This window comes from Pungitius pungitius, chromosome 21 (assembly GCF_949316345.1).
Source record: "Pungitius pungitius chromosome 21, fPunPun2.1, whole genome shotgun sequence".
NCBI lineage: Eukaryota > Metazoa > Chordata > Actinopteri > Perciformes > Gasterosteidae > Pungitius > Pungitius pungitius.
The window spans coordinates 3,402,619-3,423,833 of NC_084920.1; the positions used below are offsets into that span (position 1 = coordinate 3,402,619).

The window sequence follows — 21,215 nt, forward strand, 5'->3', positions numbered from 1 at the left end:
GCCGACAGTGTACCCAAGGTAATTCGCCTCCTCCAAGGCGAGGGAGCACTTTGCAGGGTTGGCTGTCAGTCCCGCCTCTCGCAAGGCCTGGAGGACTGCGGCTAGGTGCTGTAGATGCTTCTCCCATGACGTGCTATGGATGACAATGTCGTCGAGGTATGCCGCGGCGTATTCCTGATGGGGCCGCAGTATCTTATCCATTAGCCTCTGAAACGTTGCCGGAGCTCCATGAAGGCCAAATGGGAGCACTTTATAGTGGAAGGCGCCGTCTGGTGTTGAGAAGGCAGTCTTCTCCATGGCCTGGGGGGTGAGCGGTACCTGCCAGTACCCTTTCGTTAAGTCTAGCGTGGAGATGAACCGGGCCGGTCCTAGTCTCTCGACCAGCTCATCTACCCGGGGCATAGGGTAGGTGTCAAACAGAGAAATTTCATTTAATTTTCTGTAGTCATTGCAGAACCTAATGCTTCCGTCCGGCTTTCCAACCAGGACTATAGGACTGGACCAGGCACTGTGTGACTCCTCCACCACCCCAAGGTCAAGCATTTTCCTCACCTCGTCCCTGATGGCCTCCCGTCTGGCCTCGGGGATTCTGTATGGTCGTAGTCTTACGGTCTTTCCCGGCTCTGTTCTGATGTCGTGGGAGATGGCTGTTGTTCGACCTGGGATCTCAGAGAAGACATCTGCGTTCCGGCCAACCAGTTCTCGGAGGTCTTGACCTTGTCTGGATGACAGCTGATCGCCCATTTTCACCGGCGGGAGAACCTGGGGAATCAGGTTAGCTGCCAGGACATTAGTGGGGACCGGAAGGGGCTGATGCCATGGCTTTAGCAAGTTCACATGGTACAATTGTTGGGTTTTCCTACGGCCTGTCTGACGTACCTGGTAGTTTACGGGTCCCACCTGTTCCATTATCTCGTAAGGCCCTTGCCACTTGGCCAAAAACTTGCAATCATTCGTTGGGAGTAAAACCATTACCTTGTCTCCTGGTTTAAACTCTCTCACCTGGGCTCCCCTGTTGTATACCTGGGCCTGCTGTGCTTGGGCTTGCCGCATGTGCTCCCGAACCAGGGGCCAGACTTGGGTCATTCGGTGGTGCATCTGTTCCACATGCTCCACAATACTGCGCTGGGTGGACGGCTGCTGCTCCCAGGCCTCCTTGGCCACATCCAGCAATCCCCGGGGTCTCCGACCGTACAGAAGCTCAAACGGTGAAAATCCTGTTGAACCCTGGGGTACTTCTCGGATAGCAAACAGAATATAAGGCAGCAGTTGGTCCCAGTTTTTACCATCTACGTCGACTACCTTGCGCAGCATGTGCTTTAGGGTTTTGTTGAATCGTTCTACCAGGCCATCAGTCTGTGGGTGGTAGACAGAGGTTCTGATTTTTCTCACCTTAAGTCTTTGGCACAGACAGCTCATCACCTTGGACATAAAGCAGGAGCCTTGGTCAGTCAGGATTCCCTCCGGCAGGCCTACTCTACTGAAGAGTAGGAACATCTCCCGGGCAACCACCTTCCCTGTAGCGGACCGTAGAGGAATTGCCTCCGGGTACCGGGTCGCGTAATCCAGCATAACCAAGATATAGCGGTGGCCACGGCCGGACTTTGGTAGGGGCCCCACTATGTCCATGCCAATCCTACTGAAGGGGGTTTCAATAATGGGGAGGGGTATCAGGGGATTTCGGTATTCTACCTTTGGGGAGTTGAGTTGGCACTCAGCGCAATGTCGGCAGTATTCCTCGACGGCCCTCTTGATCCCCGGCCAGTAGAAACGGCTGAGAACCCGTTCATAAGTCTTCTCTCTTCCCAGGTGGGCTCCTAGTAAGTGGGAGTGGGCTAGATACAACACTTTTGACACATATTCTTTGGGGACAATCAACTGTTCAAATATATCCGCGTTCTTCTTAGTTACTCGGTATAACAGTTTGTCCCGGATCATAAAATGTGGAAATGGTACTTGACTCACCCCATCCTGTTTTTGACCCTCGATCACTTTGACGTCTCTCCAGGCTTGAGTCAGGTTGGGGTCCCGCAGCTGTGCTGAGCCGAATTGTCCTGGCCGGTGACCTTCCATTTCAGCTTCCGGAAAGTGCGAGAACACCTCGTCTGATTGCACGTCTTCCAGGGGCTCAACCTCCGCTGCCCGTTCTGGGTCTGTTGCTGTGGTGTGGGTGGAGACCACCTCACCTCCGTCGTCATCACTAGTGGCTGCTGGACTCCCATCAGGGGACACTACAGCCCAAGCTGGGCGAGTCGCGACAGTTTCTCTCTTTCCAGGTCGCTTCCTGGTTCGCCGTCTGGGGACCCTTGTCTCTGCTGGCCAGTAGCGGGGGAACAGTGGGCTGTCCCGACCGAAAAGCACTGGAACTGGCAGGCGTTCGACGACCCCAACCAGTAGAGAGAATCGTCCTTTAGGAGTGACCACTTGGATTTTGGCCGTTGGATACTTCCGTGTGTCCCCGTGGATGCAGGACACCGCCATCTCTCCCCCCCCCGTGGCACGGGCAAATTCCGGTCGGACCAGGGAGACCATACTTCCGGAGTCTAAAAGTGCCTCTGTGTCCTTCCCAGCAATCTTCACTGGGAACTTTGGGGCGGGGGCTCCCTCCTGTGCCCAGCAGGTAGTGAGGTGGTGGCAGGAGAGGCCTTTGTGATCGGTGGACCCGGCTGTCGGCATTGGCTCATCCCGATCTGGACACCCTCTGGCTAGATGTCCCTCTCGGCCACAAGAGAAACATCGCGGGATTGGAGGAAGCCACTGGGTTCGTTTTACAGCCGGCCCAGTCCCTCCAAACGTCGGTCGGGGTGACGGGGAACTGACAGCTTTGCCTATCATCTCTCTCTCTGCTTTGTTTTTAGGATTGGTTAGCTTGTTATTTTCTGATCGCATCAGACCAGCCATTACTCTGTGATTTTCCAATAAGGCCACTAATGTGTCCACCCCAAGGGGCCCCTGCTGGGCGACGTACCTCTTTGCGTCATTTGGTAGGCCTCGTATACACCGGTCAATTGCCACTCTCTCCACTATGGGTGGCCCCTCTGCTTCTTCCAGCCAGCTCCTGGTGTGACGGACTAGCCCCATCACTTGTGCCCGGACAGGGAGGGTAGGGTCGTAACTCCAGTCATGTACTCGCTGTGCTTTAGCGGGGAGGCTAAGTCCGTATTGAGCTAGGATGGCCGTTTTTACCTTATCATAATTTTCAGCCTCTGCCCCTGAAAGGTCCCGGCAGGCTTTCTGAGCTTCGCCGGTCAGGAAAGGCATGAGGTTGTTCGCCCATTCGGTTCTTGGCCATTTCTCCCTTGTTGCTGCCCTTTCAAACAATGCAATGTAGGTCTCGACATCATCATCTGGCGTGAGTTTCGTCAGCACCTCTTTTGGCTTCCGCTCTTTCGGTCTCCCCGTTGCTCTACACAGCTCTACTACCGCTGTCTGTAGATTGGCTTGCGAGGTCAGCATTGCATTCAAAATTTCTTCCATCTCTGACCTTTTGTTGCCACTCCACGGTGCATCCACTGGTAGCGATGAATCAGATTGCCCGCATCCTCCACCATATGTGGGAGCCCGGTCTTCCGAGAGGAGCCTGGGGCTTCAGGTGGGAATAAGAGTTCAGCCGAGACCCCAGGATTGCAGTGAAGTCAAACAGAAATTTTATTTATTATAACCTGAGGGGAAGAGGGGAGGGGGCATAAGCAAACTCAAAACGCCGGGTTCACCGGGATCGCCGGAGGCATCGGTCAGCTCAGCTGGACTCGTCCTGGAGTGAGAAGGGCAGAGGCATTAGTGTCGTCTCACCCTCCCTTTTACAGGCTCTTGATTGAGGTTCTGATTCAGAACACCTGGGAGGTGCACTTAGGGCCACCTGCTATAGTACCGCCCATCCATTACCACGCCTCTTGGTGGCCGTTGCCTGGCTACCCCAAGCCATGTGGGGCGCTGCTCGCCAGCTGGGCCATCACAGCATATATACCCAAACTGTTGAAAGTCAAAAGTGCCTCTGTAAGGCGTGATCAGTTATTCTTAGTTTCTTCTCATTCTGCAGCCTGACAAGGAGAAAAACGTCTTGATTTACTTCGATTCTTGTGTGGAAAAGGTCTTCACCTTGTCACGACCCGACATTTCTGTCCTGAGGGAGTCCAGTTCCCTCGTTCTCCCTTCACCCCAGAGGTGATTTGTAGAGTGAATAATGCTATTATGAGACCCCACCACGAGTCATAAAAACGGACAAAAACACATTACAGATCAGCCCCGTGAACTGTGCAGCATGAAAATCATCGCTGTGTATTCTTTCACTACTTTAACTGAATTATATAACTTATAATGATATGCTTATTGTAATTACTCTAACTGCACAACAGTGTCATTTACACAATTACATCAGGGTGTTTCTTCAAAACAAAGTTAACACAAAACGTTGGGCCCCTGCAGCCGGAGTGAAGACGACGTGAAGCCCTGAAACTCACCGTTGTCTGTCAAACTCGGGGGCCGACGCTCTTTCACCTGCACACACATGGTTTCCTTTTAACGCGTCAAACATTCCTCCGCTAACGACGCGCTAGAGGTTAGCAGCATTTATCTTGGGAATGTGCTTTTTTCCCGCTCAGGACGGGACCCCGGGTTACGGGGAACCTGTCGATGCCGCTTCATATCTGGATAAGCAGAAACAGGTTGGAGGAGAGGTAGGGAGGGGTCTGTTTGGGTCCCTTTTTGTGGCATCAATGTAATGTAATTTTTGTGATGTATCATTCTATGATACAATATAAGGTGTTTCTCCTTTTATGGCTTATATTATTTATACATTGTGCTCTTTAGAGTGTACATATATTTATTTCTTTTGATTATTCTTTTATTTGTATTTTTACATCTGTGGAGGGAGGGGCATAGCAAAAATAAAAAAAATAAAAACCTGATTGTACAGAGAAACCTGTTGAACTGTACACATGCCAATGCATACAATTGTTGACTGAGATTTTTTTACTTCACATTATCATGTGTGCACGTGATTAACGGCTTTGGTTTCATTCGACAGATGAACAGATATCAGAGGTTAGAGGAAGAGGAGAAGATAAAAGGCGTCTTCATTCCAAGCTTCCTGCCCGGGGGCCGCTGAAGGTGAGTGTGGAGGCCCGGCACTGTAATCCAAATCTTTGTTGTCCTCACAAATAAGATAAGATGCAGGTTGGATAATGACACAGTGCGACTGGTTTGCTGCACACACCAAGTTGCTGTATTTACCATCAATATTAACCCCCCCCCCACCCCCCGGCCCTCCCTCCCCCCCTGCACACGCAAACACACAGACAGACACACACGCACAGGAGCAGCTTCAAAGGAGGAGGTGTTTATAAAGTCTTGCTTTTTTGCCATTCTGGGGTCAGTCTCTTGTCACTGCTCAGGGCCTGCAGGAGGTAAGAATCACCTTTTTCTTTTGCTACAGTTGTGCATTGTCAGTCTGTAATAAAGCAAGTAAGGACGTAACTTATAAGCAGAATATAAACTTCTTATTAGTTTGCACACTTGCTGTTGTTGCCTTATGACCAATGTGATTATTATTATTCTCAAAGATTAATGGGGATTAATGGGTTTCAAAACATGAGTGGACTCCCTCCGATGGGGTTAATTTAAATCTTCCACCCATTTGCTCGGCTGTGTTTTGGAAATAAATAATTTTGTCGTCTTAGACAACTTCACGTCACCGTTCCAATGTGAGAGAAATAGACGCAGTTATTTTACGTAAGACGGAAGTCACACAGCAACTGCAGCATCAATTTGCATTTATTTATGTCTTAGTGTCTGTGCAAATTCAAACACTAAGTCTCTTCATTCATTTCATTTATTTAACAATTTCATACAAAATTTTGAACGAGAAAAGTTAAGATGAAGTACATTATTTTTTTTAATTTCCAGAATCCATCCAAACAAACAAATTTTATTTAAATCTTTTGAAATGTGCGCTGATGTGAATTTAGAGAGAACCTGGAAAACGTTCTGTCCGTTAATATTATTCATTACTAACAGACCAAAAAATAAACTCTAGTCACCTGGGTCCATTGTGTCTCTTACAGCTTTGTGGAGCGCCGAAGCCAACCCCTGTGCAGAGTGTCATGTAAGGGACAACACACACACACACACACACACAGGTACACATTCAGGATCACACTGCGTGCCATCCAGAGGCACACGGCATGTATTGACATTTGAAACATTTCCGAGCCGTCACTTACGTCAGCACCGGAAACAGAGAGCGAAGTCTGGTTGTGGAGGCTGTTGCGGTGTTTACCCTGTAGACACACGCAGGTTTCACCAACTTTCCACAATGGCCAGATCCGTCTCCACAGCGGATACAAGAGGATTACAAAAAATAACAGTATTTGTTGTGTCACCCAAAATATTAGCGGTGTGTCTTTAATGTAGTAAAGCATGAATTTATCTGATGCCTCTGTGAGGGGCTAATAAATTATATCCCTTATTGGAACCACAAGTATAAACTTTGGTTGAAGGTAAAACCCAAACCCTAACCCTAAGGTTTGTTTAAAATAATTATTGGCAGTGTAGGAAACCATAAAGTGATGTGGAAAAAAAAGAGGGTTTTTTTCTTTGGTCGTGGTAATAATTCTTTTTAACTAAATACCTGAATTTGGTGTTGGGGTAATACCTCGGGCCACCTAAAAGAAATTCAATGGAGATGACGCCATGTTGAAGTTGCTTTCAGTCAAATAACCCCAGAATAACCTGCATTAACTTGACATTAAAGCGATTTCCCACTTTCAGCTCAGTCAGAGACAGAATCTTCCCTCACAGTGAAAGGCACTGACAGGCAGGACGTGGCCGCTGTTGATCACCACATGCTCAGACTGTAATTACGGACCAGGTTTCTCGTTTATTTCGTCCACCGGCCCAGTCCAGATATTCACACACACACACACACACACACAAAGATGTTTTGTGCTTGCGCCAGATGTTCGTGTTCTCGGGGAAAGCTGCTATCTATCTCTGGGCCTTCAGAGGTACGTGGAAGCTGATGGAGCAGATGAAGGACCCGAAGCAGCAGAGCTACTGGCAGGAGACGGGCCGATGGGCGGGCTGCGAGGAGAGCTACGACCCCCAGTCCGGGGTGTGGTCGTCCTTGACCATTTCCTACCTCACCTTCAAGAGCCTTATCCACCTGCGACGCACCATGAACACAGGTCAGAGGAGAGCCAATGAAACATGGGGAACTCAAACTACAAGCAATAATGTCATTGTCAGTGGAAGTAACAGTAATGCACTTGAGAAACATTTTAGGCTCTTTACTTTCACTACTTTAAATGTTTGTCGAAGCCAGAGACCTGTGATGCATCGCAGTGTATTTTGTTGATTATATTCTGTCATTAGAATTAGAATCTGCAGAGTGTCCTTGCTATCTCTCTCTAACCCATAAAACAGCAAGCTTGCTAACCCTCATTTACTCTGACGGTTTGTTACACACCCTTAAATAAAGGATCCGGCAATCCAAGCGCTTCTTCCTCAAACTGCAACTACACAGCGAACCCGTGTGTGTGTGTTTAAATCTGCTCATTTTCCGACGTGTCGCCTTTGGCCAGGTGTGACGATTTTTAACAGCGAAAAGCGGACGCTGTCCGACATCGCAGAGGAGATGGTCACTGAGATGGTTAACAAGAAGGAGATCAGACCTGGGGACCGGGAGGGAGTGCTAAAATCTCTTCTTCAAAACCACAGGTATCCTTCCGTGGCATCTAGCCTTGACAATGACTCAAACCTAAATGACCTGCAGTTATGTCGCTGTTGCCCAAAGCTCGGAGAAAGTTCAACCAAACACGTGACTGCTGAGGAAATCAAGCGTGTCATTATGACACGTTTGCTCTGACCACCGACCCACTGCTTTGGCCTTCGTTCAAAGTGACCTGTAATTACGCCGTACCAAAGTGTCCACACTCCCAGTGTCGAGCAAATGAACGTGAAGGAAAACGCCAAAGATCACGCAGCTCGCTCAAAATGCCTCATCCCCTATTTGTTGAATGATTGCTTTGCAAGACATATGCTCACTCCTTACTCCTCTACTTGGGATTATCAGAGAATGGTTAAACTCCCTTCAGTCTCACACAATATCTGCACAATGCCACATGCCGTTTTCTTCCTGCAGCCAATCAGACGACCTGGAGAGACAAGCCATGACTGATGGGGCGGACCTGCAGAAGTTTTCAGTCAAGGACAGAGTAAGTTCCTGTACTGATAATCCATGTGATGGGGACAACACGATTTGATATGATAACAACTTAAAGGTGATGCTAATTCCTGGTATCAGACCGCTTTGAAAGCCAGTTTAGGAGCTCTTTTTCTGGTATGTGCGGTCTTTTCTGTTTTTTCCAATGCACACATTCAGATTTTTGTTCATTTTTTTGATTAAATGTGTCACATAATGTGCAGATTTTGTTTAACTGCGAGGGCCTTGTTCAATATCAAGGGCTGTCACACATATTTTGATATGTTAAGTACAGGCATAATTCTGTGATAAAGAGGATGATTTTCAAGGAACATGAACCCAATGGTTCTGATCACTCTGTGTTCGTTTAGAGGGATGAATCAGACCAGGTCGAGGCCTCCATGGTGCTCGTAGGTAAGTCCGTGTTTCTGTTGTTCTCATTTCGGATCTGGGGTGTGTGTTGCTTGCTGCAGAAAGATTTCTATTTGTTTGAACCAGGCGCCTTGGACTTTCTAGAAAGGCCTACAGTCGTGTTTGTGAGTTTGAAGGAAGCTGAGCAGCTCGACTCGACCTTGGAGGCCCCGGTGCCCGTGCGCTTCGTCTTTGCTCTGGTTGGCCCCAGCGAGACGGACATGGACTACCGCGAGACGGGGCGTGCTATGGCAGCACTGATGGCTGACAAGGTGAGTCAACCAAACCTTTTTTTTACTGTGGATATAAAATGTACGAGCCATGATGCAATAACACGATGACTCCGAGTACGAATTCAGGGCGGTCAATCCTGATTTTAGTCAAGTAAGGCCGTATGGTAGTTGTTCAGAAGCCTCCGGAAGAGTGTCTCTCCTGACAATGAAAAGTGTTTAGAATGAAGAAAAAGTGTGTATGCAAACCTCTTTTGCAAACCTCAAGGCCCCCTGACCCTACAATGAGGAGTCCTTTATACACCCCCCCTGTGATATCTCCATCCCAGGTTTTCAATCAGACCGCATTTTTGGCAACGAGCGCCCGTGAACTGACGGACGGCATGGCCGGCTTCATGGACTGCTGCATCGTCATCCCGCCCACAGAGATCCAGGACGAAGCGATGCTCAGCTCCATTATCAGCTTTCAGAAGAAGCTACTCGAGGACAGGCTCCAGGCCCCGGGCCCCGCCGTCCGCAAGGACCCCACATTTTTCAGGCGTGAGTGCTGTCAACACACACCCAGACCTACAGTACACAGTGGCAGTAGTGCAAAAGATGGGTGTCATACAACACCCCCCCTTAGGTTCCTCCTCTACTGGTCCCGAAGCTGAAGACCCCCTGTCCCGTACCGGTCGGCCATTTGGTGGGATGATGCGAGACGTGAAGAGGCGCTACCAGTACTACAAGAGTGACATCACAGATGCTCTTAACGCCCAAGTCCTTGCAGCTGTCATTTTCATCTACTTTGCCTCCCTGTCTCCCACCATCACCTTCGGGGGGCTGCTGGGTACGTGTGCATATTGGTTAAGATGTGATCTCGGTTTTGCATTCTAAAATAATACTATGATCCACGTCTTTGCTACTACAGCTGATAAGGTGGAAAACATGATGGGCGTTTCAGAGCTCCTCATCTCCACCAGCATTCAGGGGATCATCTTCTGCTTTATTGCCGCTCAGCCCGTCCTGGTCATCGGTTTCTCGGGTCCTCTGTTAGTGTTTGAGGAGGCCTTCTATGCTGTAAGTGACTGTTATTTATTTAGGTGAACTGCCTCTCCTTGTCTATCTGATGGAGTTAATTCTTGTGTCATTGTTTTTATGAACATTTATTTATATTTGGGAATATCACGGAACATTCTGCAATGTGTTTGCTTGTCAAAGATCCACTTATTCTCATTTTCCTTCACTCAGTTCTGCAAGTCCCAGGGCATTGAGTATATCGTGGGCAGAGTGTGGGTCGGAGTGTGGCTGGTCATCATTGTGGTCATCATCGTGGGCTTTGAGGGCAGCTACCTGGTGCGTTTCATCTCCCGCTTCACCCAGGAAATCTTCTCCATCCTTATTTCACTCATCTTCATCTATGAGACCTTTTCCAAGCTATGGAGTGTAAGCCATCTTCATCTTTTTTTTTTCACACATTTCATCCTTCCCAATAACACGTGAGACGTTTCGTGTGAACAGAGGCCAGATTATAATCCTCCTGAATCTACCCTTTGACCTCTCTTCAGATCTTTAAGGATCATCCGTTGGTCCTGAATTACGATCACCTCAATGCCACGCTAGAAAATCCCTGGCAACCAAAGGTGCGAGAGGTCGTCGTGAACGACAGCTTGACCGGCAACACGACTGTGATTGTCAAAACCATCACGCCGCATTACCCCAACACAGCACTGCTCTCCATGTGCCTCATGTTCGGCTGCTTCTTCATCGCTTTCTTCCTGCGCCAGTTCAAGAACGGAACTTTTCTCCCCGGAAAGGTGAGTTGGATCCCGAGGGCATTGCCGGTTTGCTTCAGTAAGGTCAGTGAAGAGTTTATTTGTGTCATCTGTTGTCTTTTTCTTTCATAGTTCTGATCTGTGTTTACCAGGTCAGGCGTTTGCTGGGTGACTTTGGCGTGCCTATTGCCATTTTCATCATGGTCGTCCTGGATTACAACATCAATGATACGTACACTCAGGTTGGCACATCTAAACAGGTTTTGCTTGTTGTAACAGTTCCTTCTGTTTATGCTGGCCAGTTAAAGATGCCTTTCAACACATGAGGGCCTCATGAGTCCTGAGTCCTGTTTCTGAGAAAAACCAATTCATTCAATTCAACCACTGATCTGAAGCTAATATTTATAACCGAATTAACCAAATCAAATCTATATCCTATAAAGTTAGTCTCTTTGATCAACTTTACTTCATCAACATTGTATCTATGGAGGACAATGTTTTGAAACTAAAGTCAAAATATGTCGAAAACCTCATGAAAAAAAAGTCACAAAATATTATGTAATGTTTTTTTTTATAAAGTGAAATATGTCACGGGAATAAAGTAAAAAGATTTTAGTCAAAAAATGTTTTGAAAGAAAGTCTAACAAAGTTAGGTCAACGAATGTCATTGAGGAAAACTTTTGTTAGTCTGTGGAAGACAATCCCATGCTTTTGCCTCATGTTGTCTCCAGAGTTTTGTCTCCAATCCCGTCCTTTGATATTGCGTAAGGAAGGGGTCTTTTAATGGACAGTGTGCACATAAGCACTATGTTGTTTTAAGACAGAGAAAAACATATATCCTTTAACATGTGTTCGATTTTATGAAAAACCAGCTGGCTTTCTTTACAGAAACTAGTGGTTCCCAAAGGTCTGACGGTGTCCAATCCGTCTAAAAGAGGCTGGCTCATCAACCCTTTCGGAGAGTACAAGGCTTTCCCCGTGTGGCTGATGTTCGCATCCTGCGTCCCGGCCATGCTCGTCTTTATTCTGATCTTCCTGGAGTCTCAGATCACGACGTGAGTCATTACATCCATCGTATCAACCTCGGGGGGGTCTTTAACCAAAGTTGATTGTGACGTTACGTCTGTTGACAGTCTGATTGTGAGTAAGCCCGAGAGGAAGATGGTCAAAGGCTCCGGGTTCCACTTTGACCTGCTGCTTTTAGTCGGCATGGGAGGGCTCAGTGCAGTGTTTGGCGTGCCGTGGCTCAGTGCCGCCACGGTGCGAACTGTCACCCACGCCAACTCTCTCACCATCATGAGCAAAGGACCCAAACATGTGATCGAGAAGGTGATGGAGCAGAGGGTCAGTGGCATTCTGGTGGCGTTGCTGGTTGGTATGTGACGACTTATCATCCATAACAGTTCCGTCGTTAAAACACACGTACACTTTCCTTTAAACTTTCCTCTAAACGTTATTTTCTGTCAAGGCCTGTCGATTCTGATGGAGCCGATCCTGAAGCTGATTCCCATATCGGCCTTGTTTGGGATCTTTCTCTACATGGGAGTCACGTCACTCAACGGCATCCAGCTGTGGGATCGTATGCTGCTTCTGATAGTGCCTAAAAAATACCACCCGGACAAACCCTACGCCACCAAAGTAAGTAGATGGACTGTTGCACATCAATTGGAATCCACCAATTCTACCAGCGTGTGCATGAGAATAACAGCATTCATGTGAGCTCACGTCATAGGATGCTTCATGTGTTGGCCACCATAACTGTCTCCAAATCTCTTCATGAGGCAGAAAGTATCTGCATGTGAAGTCATGTCCATCTGATAAACATTTTGAAATATTGGCTACAGGTGAGCACAGGACGGATGCACTTGTACACGGCCATCCAGATAGTGTGCCTCGTCATTTTGTGGATTGTTAAATCCAGTCCAGTATCCCTCGCACTTCCCTTCATACTCATCCTCACCATTCCTCTACGCATGTTTATGACTGGGCGTTTCTTCAGCGAACTGGAAATGAAATGTGTAAGTGGATACCTCCGGTCATTTGAATAGATCGATGCGTATTTAAGCAGCATTAAGTATTCATTTTTTTCGATGTCGTTTGTGTTTTAGTTGGATGCTGAAGACGGCGAAGTGAAATTCGAGGAGGAACCGGGGCAGGATGTATACTGTGAATCTCAGATGCCCCTGTAGATGTTTTCCATCTCAGCTATGATACCAGAATTTATTTTATTTGAACAAATAGATGTTTATTTTATATATAGCTCAAATGAATGTTTCATCCACCTATAAGGAATACGTTTTTATTGTCTTAATTCAAAAATAACTGTATGGTGTCAATATGGATGAACATTATTATCTTGTAATATTGATCTTGGTCAAACATTCCTGAAGAGTTTTCAACCAGCACTCAAGTAAAAAAGATGGAAACATTTTACATTTAAAAGATGCACTTGTACACCATGAATTGAGAAATTAATCATGTTTGCACTCAAAATATGGACAGATTGGAGGCTCACGGGAAAATATTGTAGTGTCATTGCAATGACACATTGAATGTATGTTAAACAAGGTCATAAGGTCATTCGTAATTTATCCGGCAACATGTCAGCAAAGTGTAGATATTTTAGCAAGAATTTTGACAAATTAAATGGTCTGCCAATGATATAGTCAAGGCAAGAATAAACGTTTGGTTAATTACATGAAAAACGCAACCTTTTGTACGGTAATAAAAATGTCCTGGTGTACTGCCACGATTCAGCATCCTCCGGCTCAATAGGAGGCGCTGTGAACAACATCCGCCGAATAAACCACACGAATGTTCTTTGTCGGACTTTTGAGTGTTTCTGATTGGTTGCTCACCGAGAAGGACCCGCCTACTCTTAATGGAGTATATCAAAACCAGGAGGACAACAGTTTCAATTCTCCGCAGCTACATTTAACGCTCTGTGTCCGGGTTAATGAATGAATGAATGAAGTAATTAATTAATTAGGACACCGCTGGATTTCCGTTGACGTGTTTGTGAACGTGAGCCTCTTGGTTTTTGCGGTTCACTCGCCAGTGGGTGAAGTTTGTGGGAAACACGTGCGAGAAGACTTCGAAACTTCCACTAGAAACCGGTTGTAATGGATGAAAGTGGGACCGAAGACTCAGGTGTGTATAATTAATATATACATATACACACACACACACACACACACACACACATGTTTCTGTTCCTCATTGTGTTTTTGCTCCTGTGCTGTAACTACAGAGTGGACCGAGGCAAACCTCCTGAAGCTTTTGGCCAGTATTAAATCCAGCATCCTGGTCCCTGACAGAATGCGAACGTACCACCAGGGCCTGAAGAATATGGACTGGAATAAGGTGGCTTTTCCTCCTTTCTCTGCCGAGGCCTGCAAACAAAAGTGGAGCGACATTTTGCAGAAAGTGAGACATTTTCACGGCTTTCAATCATAATCGATGCATAGTCTCATAGTATCCAATGCTATTATTGATTCCACCTGCTCAATTAATCTTGGTGTGATAATATTTGGGATCAATTTATTAATGTAATGTCACCATGGTGTTAATTATTTTGCCTCCTCTTGTGCTATAAACTGCAAACATTTATATTTATAGAGAAGTTCGGCAGGTTTTTCAAATGAATGAAACGGCAAAATTGGATTTCATTCCTTGTGGGAGGAATACAACAAACACTAATACTTCCTTGAAGTTGGTGTGACTCTTCTGTTGTTGTTGTTGTTGTTCTGGCTCAGCTGTCGAAGACTCGGACCCTCACAGAGCTCGTGGATGTCGCCAAAGACGTTGTTTCCAATCCCGTTAGGAACAAGAAGGTAAAAATTTACAGTCATGCTTTTTGGAAACCTTCGAGTGTATATTCTTATTACTGTTAAGGCGGTCGTTTGGATACGATTCCCTGTAAAACCGTAATGATTCGTCAGTCTGGACGCATGCTCAACTGGGCTCTGGATAACGTGGAAATGGTTGTTTTGCTGAGTGATTAAACGTGCTTCATCCCTTGATTAATCCTACCTCAGGTGCATCCAGATCTCCCGAAGAGACCCGGCCCTCCAAACGCCCTCTTCGTTGAGGAACAGAGGGCAGAGTATCGGATAAAGCACCCGAAGCTGAGCCAACAAACAGTGATCACCAACCTATCCAAGAAGTACAGCAAGCTCCCAGCTGAAGAAAAGGTAGAGCCTGTGAAAGTCTGTCGCTAAAAACGATCTTATAATTTGCTGTTACCTTAGGATTCCGCTTTTTAATGATCAAGAATAACGTGATGTCATTTTTCAGGTTAAATATCAGGAGAAACATAAAAAGGCAACCCGGGAATACAAAGGAGCGATGGAGGTGTTCGGGTAGAAGATTAACACTCATTCATTCTGTGATTTGACCCAGAATGCCAAGTTTCAAAATTCAGTGTCAAACTAATTATTGTGGTCTTGTTTTAGTGAACGCTGTAAACGTAAACCTAAAAAACGCAGGACCAGCCATCAGAAGAACGCCGTAAGTGATGGTCCCATCCTTCAGACTTGGTCGTTAACTTGAGTGTAATGTTTGCATGGTTCGCTGGGTGTATTCTTTTTTTACCCCCAAATACTTAGACATGTGATTTAATACAGTTCAAATGGCGTTGAGTATCTTCTAAATGTGATCTTTCTTCTTGAAGCAGGTTGGAGAGAGTACACAAGGCGTTCCTCCCAAGCCGGTTTTGTAAGCCACACTTGTGAAAGTCCATTTGTTTTGCTTTATAATATATATATATATATATTTTCAAATCGGCAACTTTCACCTTTGTTTTTGTTATTTGTGTGTGTGTTCAATTTGTAGAAGCGGATATCATCTATTCTGCAAAGAGTATCGTTCTTCCAGCAGCATTCTTGAAGGGGGCAGTTCTTTAGCTGTGTGTGCCGAGCGATGGCGAGCGATGTCTGACCAAGAGAAGGAAAAGTACAACCAGTGTCAGAAACAGGTAGGAATACGCACTCTAGCGACCGCTACAAAGGGTTAGGAGGTTTAGTCAGTTACATTTTAAACACTTTTATCTCTTTTAGCTGCAGAGACAGTATTTGGACGACATGAATAAATACTTAATGGTGAGTATTTTAGAAAAAATGCAGCATTGAGCTGAGGCCGTCAAACATTGTGTAACAATGTTGTTTGTTTCCAAGAATTTTGGTAGGCAGAAGCAGCTGCAGATCCTTAAGGCGAATCGCATCGCAAGACCTATGGTGAGAAGACTTTTCATGGTCTGGTAGTTGCTGTTTAACACAAATTTCCCAACAGATTTAAAATTTCTATGCCATTTGTTTCCTGTTGATTGTGTTGTTTCTCTTTCAATCTGACTCGTATAGAACCACTTGTACTAGGCAATAGCTAGTTGTGTTTTCTTCACTTTAATAAAATGCCATTCGATTGATCTAGTCTTTTTAAAATGTATTCTTTCATTTAATATGCAGAGCACACCTAAAAACCAATTTCCTGGGGAGCCCAAGATGCCCGATGGGTGAGCGTGTTCTTCATCCATTTGTTCCCTCAAGAATGAACCCAGATGTGCAACAAATCAAACATGGCACTGAATGAGTCTTTACTTACAGAACTGGAAGGGGAATTTTCTTCAAAAAACAGATGCTACTTCTCAGTAAACGAATCCCAAACTCGAGGGAACGCTTAAGCATGGTCAACAAACTGTGGATGAACCTCCCGCTGGTGGAGAAGCAACACTACAAAGACCAAGTATCTGGAGCAATTGCGCAATACTCCATGGCGCTTCAGAAGTGGTTTAAGGTATAAAGAACCATCCAAATATATCTATTTTTAATTCTATGCCATCATTTTTAACTCTAGACTGATTTGTCCTCTTGTAAATCTTTCAGACATTACCAAAAGCATGTCAGCGCCAATATCAGAGAAAAAAACCCACGGTGAGCACATATACATATTAAAGTATGCCTTTAGGTTTTTTTTTTCTTCTTAAAAAGCCTTTAATCATTTCTAATATGCTGTTCTTTGCAGAAAGACAAATACCTTGATCCCTGCCAGGTGACCGATGAGTTTGAAGTAAGAGAACCACATGATTCTGCCTACAGACCATCAGTAAGTTGATTGTTGATGCAACACATGCAAAGTAACGCGTTTTTCTTAACCGCCCGTTCATCAATGCAAAGCTCTGCAGACGTGTGGAACATTTTGGAGTAAATGTTCTGTATCTGAAATATTGAATTGAGTTTACTTGTGATTTTTAAATTCGTTCACTATATGAATGCTGACTAGTATGTGGCCAACAGTACAATGTAAGGCTCTAGTTTTAGGGCAACTTTTATCAGGTTTAAGTTCAGAAGGAATATTAATTGGGAATAAAACCGCCCTAGAATTTTTTTTTTCTTTAAAAAGCTTTAATTCCAAACTCTTTATTTGACATCATGCAGGATTCAGAGGATGAACTCACTCAGGACAGCACCGACGAGGAGCTTGATGAGGTTAGAACCTTACAACATACGTTTTGTGTGTTTTTGTAATGTTGCATCTCCAGATGTTGTAAAAAAATCCCCTATTGACCTACAGGTGGAGGAGGAAGACGACGAGGTCATCAGTTTTGAGTTGTATTAACTGGTAATGGGATGGACATGAGATCGTCGCACAACTCTTGTATCTAACTTTTGTCCACATTGTGTGGTTGCCTTGTTGGCTGGAAAGTTGCCCCAAGTGCTCCGATGTGCTGACTGGATTACAGAGGGCCCAAGGGGACCACACAAGTTTGCTGTACTGTTTGGGATTGTGCACCAATGTGTACATTTAGGGAGGGGAGGGGGGACTTGATATTGGGATAACCTTGTATTTTAATGTTGTCAAATGACTTTGCAAATAAGCTTCAAAATATCATCTACAACTCAGATGTTCAGCAGAAAAAAACTATTTATCTAGGGACCCTATTTTAAGGAGCTTAAAATGAAGCCTGTCTTTTTTATGCTTTGGATAGCATAGTATAAAAAAAATAGGATTGCACTGCAAATATGATTTAAGACCAGTGACATTTTGCCCAGCTTTTGCTTAAATGTTATTGTGGTTCTAATTTGGGCTGTAAAGGCAAAGACACTTTGTTCAGACATTTTACAGGTTGTAATTGTGAATAAACAAGAATGTAGCTTGTCACTTTTTTTTCTTCATTTCTGTTTATTAAAACTAATCACGTCCAGTAAACAAAGGGGATTCGTCTTAGATTGTCTGATGCATTAAAGTTTTAACGATGCGCAAAATAAAATTCGAATGACTTGGAACAATGTGCTAATTAAATACTGGATTTCACGTGGTAACTACCGGTCTGAAGCGGGCCAGAATAATGAAACCGGTTTACATCGTCAGTGCTGCAAAGGAAACGCTCGATGCCACCTGGAAACTCGAGTAGCGATCGATTGCTGCTGTCTGAACTCTGGTGTAAAGATGGACGCCTACCGAAATAGGTAAATAAATACAATTTAGCGAAATTGCGTGGCCGTGGTTGCATTAGCCCCCGTGGGGCCGGTTTAAATCAGCTTTAATGAATCCTTCGCGGTTCCTTCGGGGAGTCGAACGGCGAACAGCCGCAGTGCAGCAGCGGCGGCGGCGGGGAGCCTCGCTGCGGTCCAACGCAAAACCAGCGCGCTACATTGTTTCTCCTTTTTTTTCTTTCTTTCTTTGAACCCCGCCCTGGTTTTTGATACCCTTGTAGCCGCTGTTGACCCGGCTTGGTGCCGCCTCTCGTGGCGTCAACCCCCCCCCCCCCCCCCACCCACCCACCCCGGCCACCGGCACGCTCAATTCCTCCTCCGTTCTCCTCGTAGGCGCGCTCTTTGTTTTCCTCCGCCGGGTTCGGGCTGCAGCCATGCCGCCCTCCGACCTCCGCGCTCGGACCGGCGAGCCGTCGCGTTCCACAACCGGGCGACCGCCCCGTTGTCTGTGCGTGTTGTGATTCTCCTGCATTGTTGTGTCCCGCAGGCTGTAAACGTCGGCGCTCACGCTAAGTCTCCGGCGGCGTTCTACGTGCACGTTGTGAGTACCCGCATCGTCGTCTGGTGCGTGACCGCGCACGGATCCAAAGGCTTTCGGTGCCGCCGTGCTGATAAAACGCGTGTTTTTCCTGCAGCAGCCGCTGTTCTGGCCCGTGCCCGATGCGCTACAGCATGACCACAGCAGCGACGGCTCATCTGGTAGTTCTGGCAAATGAAAATGGAGGAGGTTTCAATGTCCAGCCTGGACAACAGCAAGCTGGAGGTACAGTAGGCATTGTGGTCCAAGCAGCCCTTGAGAAATGCACGTTACATCTGCAGGAATCCGACATGACTCGCGTCTCTTGTTTCCTCACCAGGGCCTAGCTCAGGACATCCTGTCTGACCTGGTGGAGGATGCATGCCTGGGTCTCTGCTTCGAGGTCCACCGGGCCGTCAAGCAGGGCTATTTCTTCCTGGATGACACGGACCAAGAAAGCATGAGGGACTTTGGTGAGCTCAAGTTCTGGTTCCTTCTTTGTCCAGTGTCCAACAGTTCCTTTGTGGTAGAAAAACTAAAAAAAAATCAAGTTAAATATTTTACCTTCATTATATTCAGCCACTAGATGTCATAAAGGCATCTTTACACAAGAGAGCAGTACTACACCAACAGGAGGTTTGTGTATTTTGACTTCCGAAGCAGAGACGTTTATTGCTTGCTCCAAATTTCCCAGAAATCGTGGACCAGCCGGGATTGGATGTTTTCGGCCAGGTGTACAACCAGTGGAAGAACAAAGAGTGCGTGTGTCCCAACTGCAACCGAAGCATCGCCGCCTCTCGCTTTGCGCCGCATCTGGAGAAATGTCTGGGGATGGGACGCAACAGCAGCCGCATAGCCAACCGCAGGTATGTGAGCGTGAGACCGCCGGCCGCCGCACGTGGCCTCATCGTGCACTGCACTGATGCTCACCTCTTTGCTTCTGACCTCTTTGCCGACTCATTGTGTGTGTGTGTGTGTGTGCCGTGTGCTGTGTGTGTGTGTGTGTGTGTGTCATGTCGCCCTCTTCTACAGAATAGTCACTGGTAACAACACTAACAACAAGTCAGAGAGCGACCAGGAAGATAACGACGACGTCAACGATAACGACTGGTCTTACGGGGCAGAGAAGAAAGGTGAAGCACTGGTTGGGCTTCTAATCTTAATTGCCGATTAATATGTAATAAAATGACTGACATTTTTTTTTTGTTTTAATCTAAAATGCGTGCCTTTTTCCTTTTACAGCCAAGAAAAGGAAATCTGACAAGGTAATCTTACTGCCGATTTGAATAGAACCCTAACATAAACATGCACATGGATTACATTTTTGTCATTCCTGACGTCAACTCAAACTTGATGTTTTTCTTACCCGAACCTCAGAATCCAAACTCACCCAGAAGATCTAAATCATTCAAACATAAGAGCAGTAAGTGGAAATGAATCCATGATGATCACGTCATCAAATACTCATCACGGTTCAGTTTGAACAAAATAAATCACTTTGTCGGGCTATCGCAGCTACATTTGTGAACTAACTTGCTGTTGAATACATTAACCCCTAAACGGTTAATTGTTTTGAGTAGCTGTCTTTTGGCTACGCGTTGATGCGCTGATCCATGTGACTAAGTAAGTGGCGCGAGTGACGTCCAGTCTGCGGTTTCACCCCACAGGCATGATGGGTCCCAGACGTCGCATGGACAACCAGGAGAGCCCGCGCGTGCTGCTGAAAGATGAGGCATTCCCTCAGTAACGCACTCTGCCGCAAGCACACCTTCTGCTGCACACATACTTACACACACGGGAAGGCCAGGAACACTCGACGGACGTCTATGTCGCAGGGGGCATTCATGGCGTTAGCTGCTCTGCGAATGCAGTCCAGACCTCCTACCGTATACTTGACATATTTTTGTTCTTTTTTTCTCTGCACAAAATCATTGCACCAACACTCATTGTCTCCTTTTGTTTTAGTTCTTTTTTTTTTCCTTCCTTTTCCTTCTTTTTTTTTTTTTTTTTTTGCTGGAGTCCAAATTAACGATGTCACCGCGCAGAGGTGGCTTCTGATGTCACTCGTGGAGCGCCAAGCGAGGGCAGCGGTGTGAAAAGCAAACGTGTGCACATACAGTGTGTTGTAGTTGTTGTTTACTTAGATACAGAAGTTATTAGGCATTAGGTGTACTTTGATAGCCTCACCATTTAAAATTGCATTCTTTGAAAAATAATGTCAAAGACAATCACTTTGAATGGTTTGTCTTTTGTTTTAACATCCACTGCAGGCTCATAGTTCAATACAGTGTTTGAGAGAGAAACAACCCTCAGTTTGTCATTCACCCGGGAAACCTTTTCTTTTTCTTCTAAGTTCCATTAATGAATCCTGAATTGTACAAACAGGTGTTTTCTGCAGACCGCAGGTTTGATTTGTTTCATTACATTTGTGGTGGATTTGTTTTCTAGAATTAAACAAATGTGTATCATGTGTTTACATTGTAAAGGATTACGTATATCTTTGATGTGATAGTGTAAATATTCAGTTGAATTGCTGCTATCATGGCTCAGTCTGTTTCCTCTGTCTAGCATAATAAATGAATTGTTACCTGTCGTTATGTCTAGTGGTACCTT

At 45.9% G+C, this 21,215-nt stretch overlaps 2 protein-coding genes across 7 annotated transcripts; both read left to right on the forward strand.

Annotated features, from left to right (window-relative positions):
* Positions 1-3,963: 3,963 nt before the first annotated feature.
* slc4a1b (solute carrier family 4 member 1b (Diego blood group)) lies at positions 3,964-13,417 on the forward strand. Of its 3 annotated transcripts, none has more exons than XM_062560181.1 (18): positions 3,964-5,109; positions 6,063-6,103; positions 7,003-7,184; positions 7,581-7,716; positions 8,141-8,213; positions 8,572-8,614; positions 8,699-8,883; positions 9,171-9,381; positions 9,467-9,670; positions 9,752-9,900; positions 10,072-10,266; positions 10,389-10,637; positions 10,748-10,837; positions 11,484-11,650; positions 11,729-11,970; positions 12,064-12,233; positions 12,440-12,613; positions 12,704-13,417. In XM_062560181.1, exons 3-18 carry the CDS (start codon positions 7,019-7,021, stop codon positions 12,782-12,784), a joined length of 2,535 nt encoding a protein of 844 aa, XP_062416165.1. In that variant the 5' UTR covers positions 3,964-5,109; positions 6,063-6,103; positions 7,003-7,018; the 3' UTR covers positions 12,785-13,417. The 3 variants fall into 3 exon arrangements, with proteins under 3 accessions (XP_062416165.1, XP_062416166.1, XP_062416167.1); XM_062560182.1 differs by having other exon boundaries at positions 10,072-10,176; XM_062560183.1 differs by lacking the exon at positions 10,072-10,266.
* Positions 13,418-13,473: 56 nt separating this feature from the next.
* atxn7l3b (ataxin 7 like 3b) lies at positions 13,474-21,195 on the forward strand. Of its 4 annotated transcripts, XM_062560188.1 has the most exons (18): positions 13,474-13,745; positions 13,846-14,021; positions 14,351-14,428; positions 14,633-14,788; positions 14,892-14,956; positions 15,050-15,104; positions 15,268-15,311; positions 15,429-15,570; positions 15,653-15,694; positions 15,770-15,829; positions 16,058-16,104; positions 16,196-16,385; positions 16,475-16,522; positions 16,614-16,694; positions 17,027-17,077; positions 17,163-18,058; positions 18,573-18,626; positions 18,721-18,804. In XM_062560188.1, exons 1-16 carry the CDS (start codon positions 13,718-13,720, stop codon positions 17,205-17,207), a joined length of 1,308 nt encoding a protein of 435 aa, XP_062416172.1. In that variant the 5' UTR covers positions 13,474-13,717; the 3' UTR covers positions 17,208-18,058; positions 18,573-18,626; positions 18,721-18,804. The 4 variants fall into 4 exon arrangements, with proteins under 4 accessions (XP_062416172.1, XP_037319206.2, XP_037319207.2 ...); XM_037463309.2 differs by having other exon boundaries at positions 18,573-18,794; XM_037463310.2 differs by having other exon boundaries at positions 13,475-13,745; positions 15,271-15,311; positions 18,573-18,768.
* The last annotated feature ends 20 nt before the right edge of the window (positions 21,196-21,215 follow it).

Bases quoted from the DNA above. Each gene is read 5' to 3' on its own strand.
- slc4a1b (XM_062560181.1), top strand. From the start codon at position 7,019: ATGGAGCAGATGAAGGACCCGAAGCAGCAGAGCTACTGGCAGGAGACG. The intron at 7,717-8,140 runs GTATCCTTCCGT...TTCTTCCTGCAG, and splicing joins TCTCTTCTTCAAAACCACAG to CCAATCAGACGACCTGGAGA. The intron at 10,638-10,747 runs GTGAGTTGGATC...TGTGTTTACCAG, and splicing joins GAACTTTTCTCCCCGGAAAG to GTCAGGCGTTTGCTGGGTGA.
- atxn7l3b (XM_062560188.1), top strand. From the start codon at position 13,718: ATGGATGAAAGTGGGACCGAAGACTCAG. The intron at 16,105-16,195 runs GTGAGCGTGTTC...CTTTACTTACAG, and splicing joins GAGCCCAAGATGCCCGATGG to AACTGGAAGGGGAATTTTCT. The intron at 17,078-17,162 runs GTTAGAACCTTA...ATTGACCTACAG, and splicing joins CCGACGAGGAGCTTGATGAG to GTGGAGGAGGAAGACGACGA.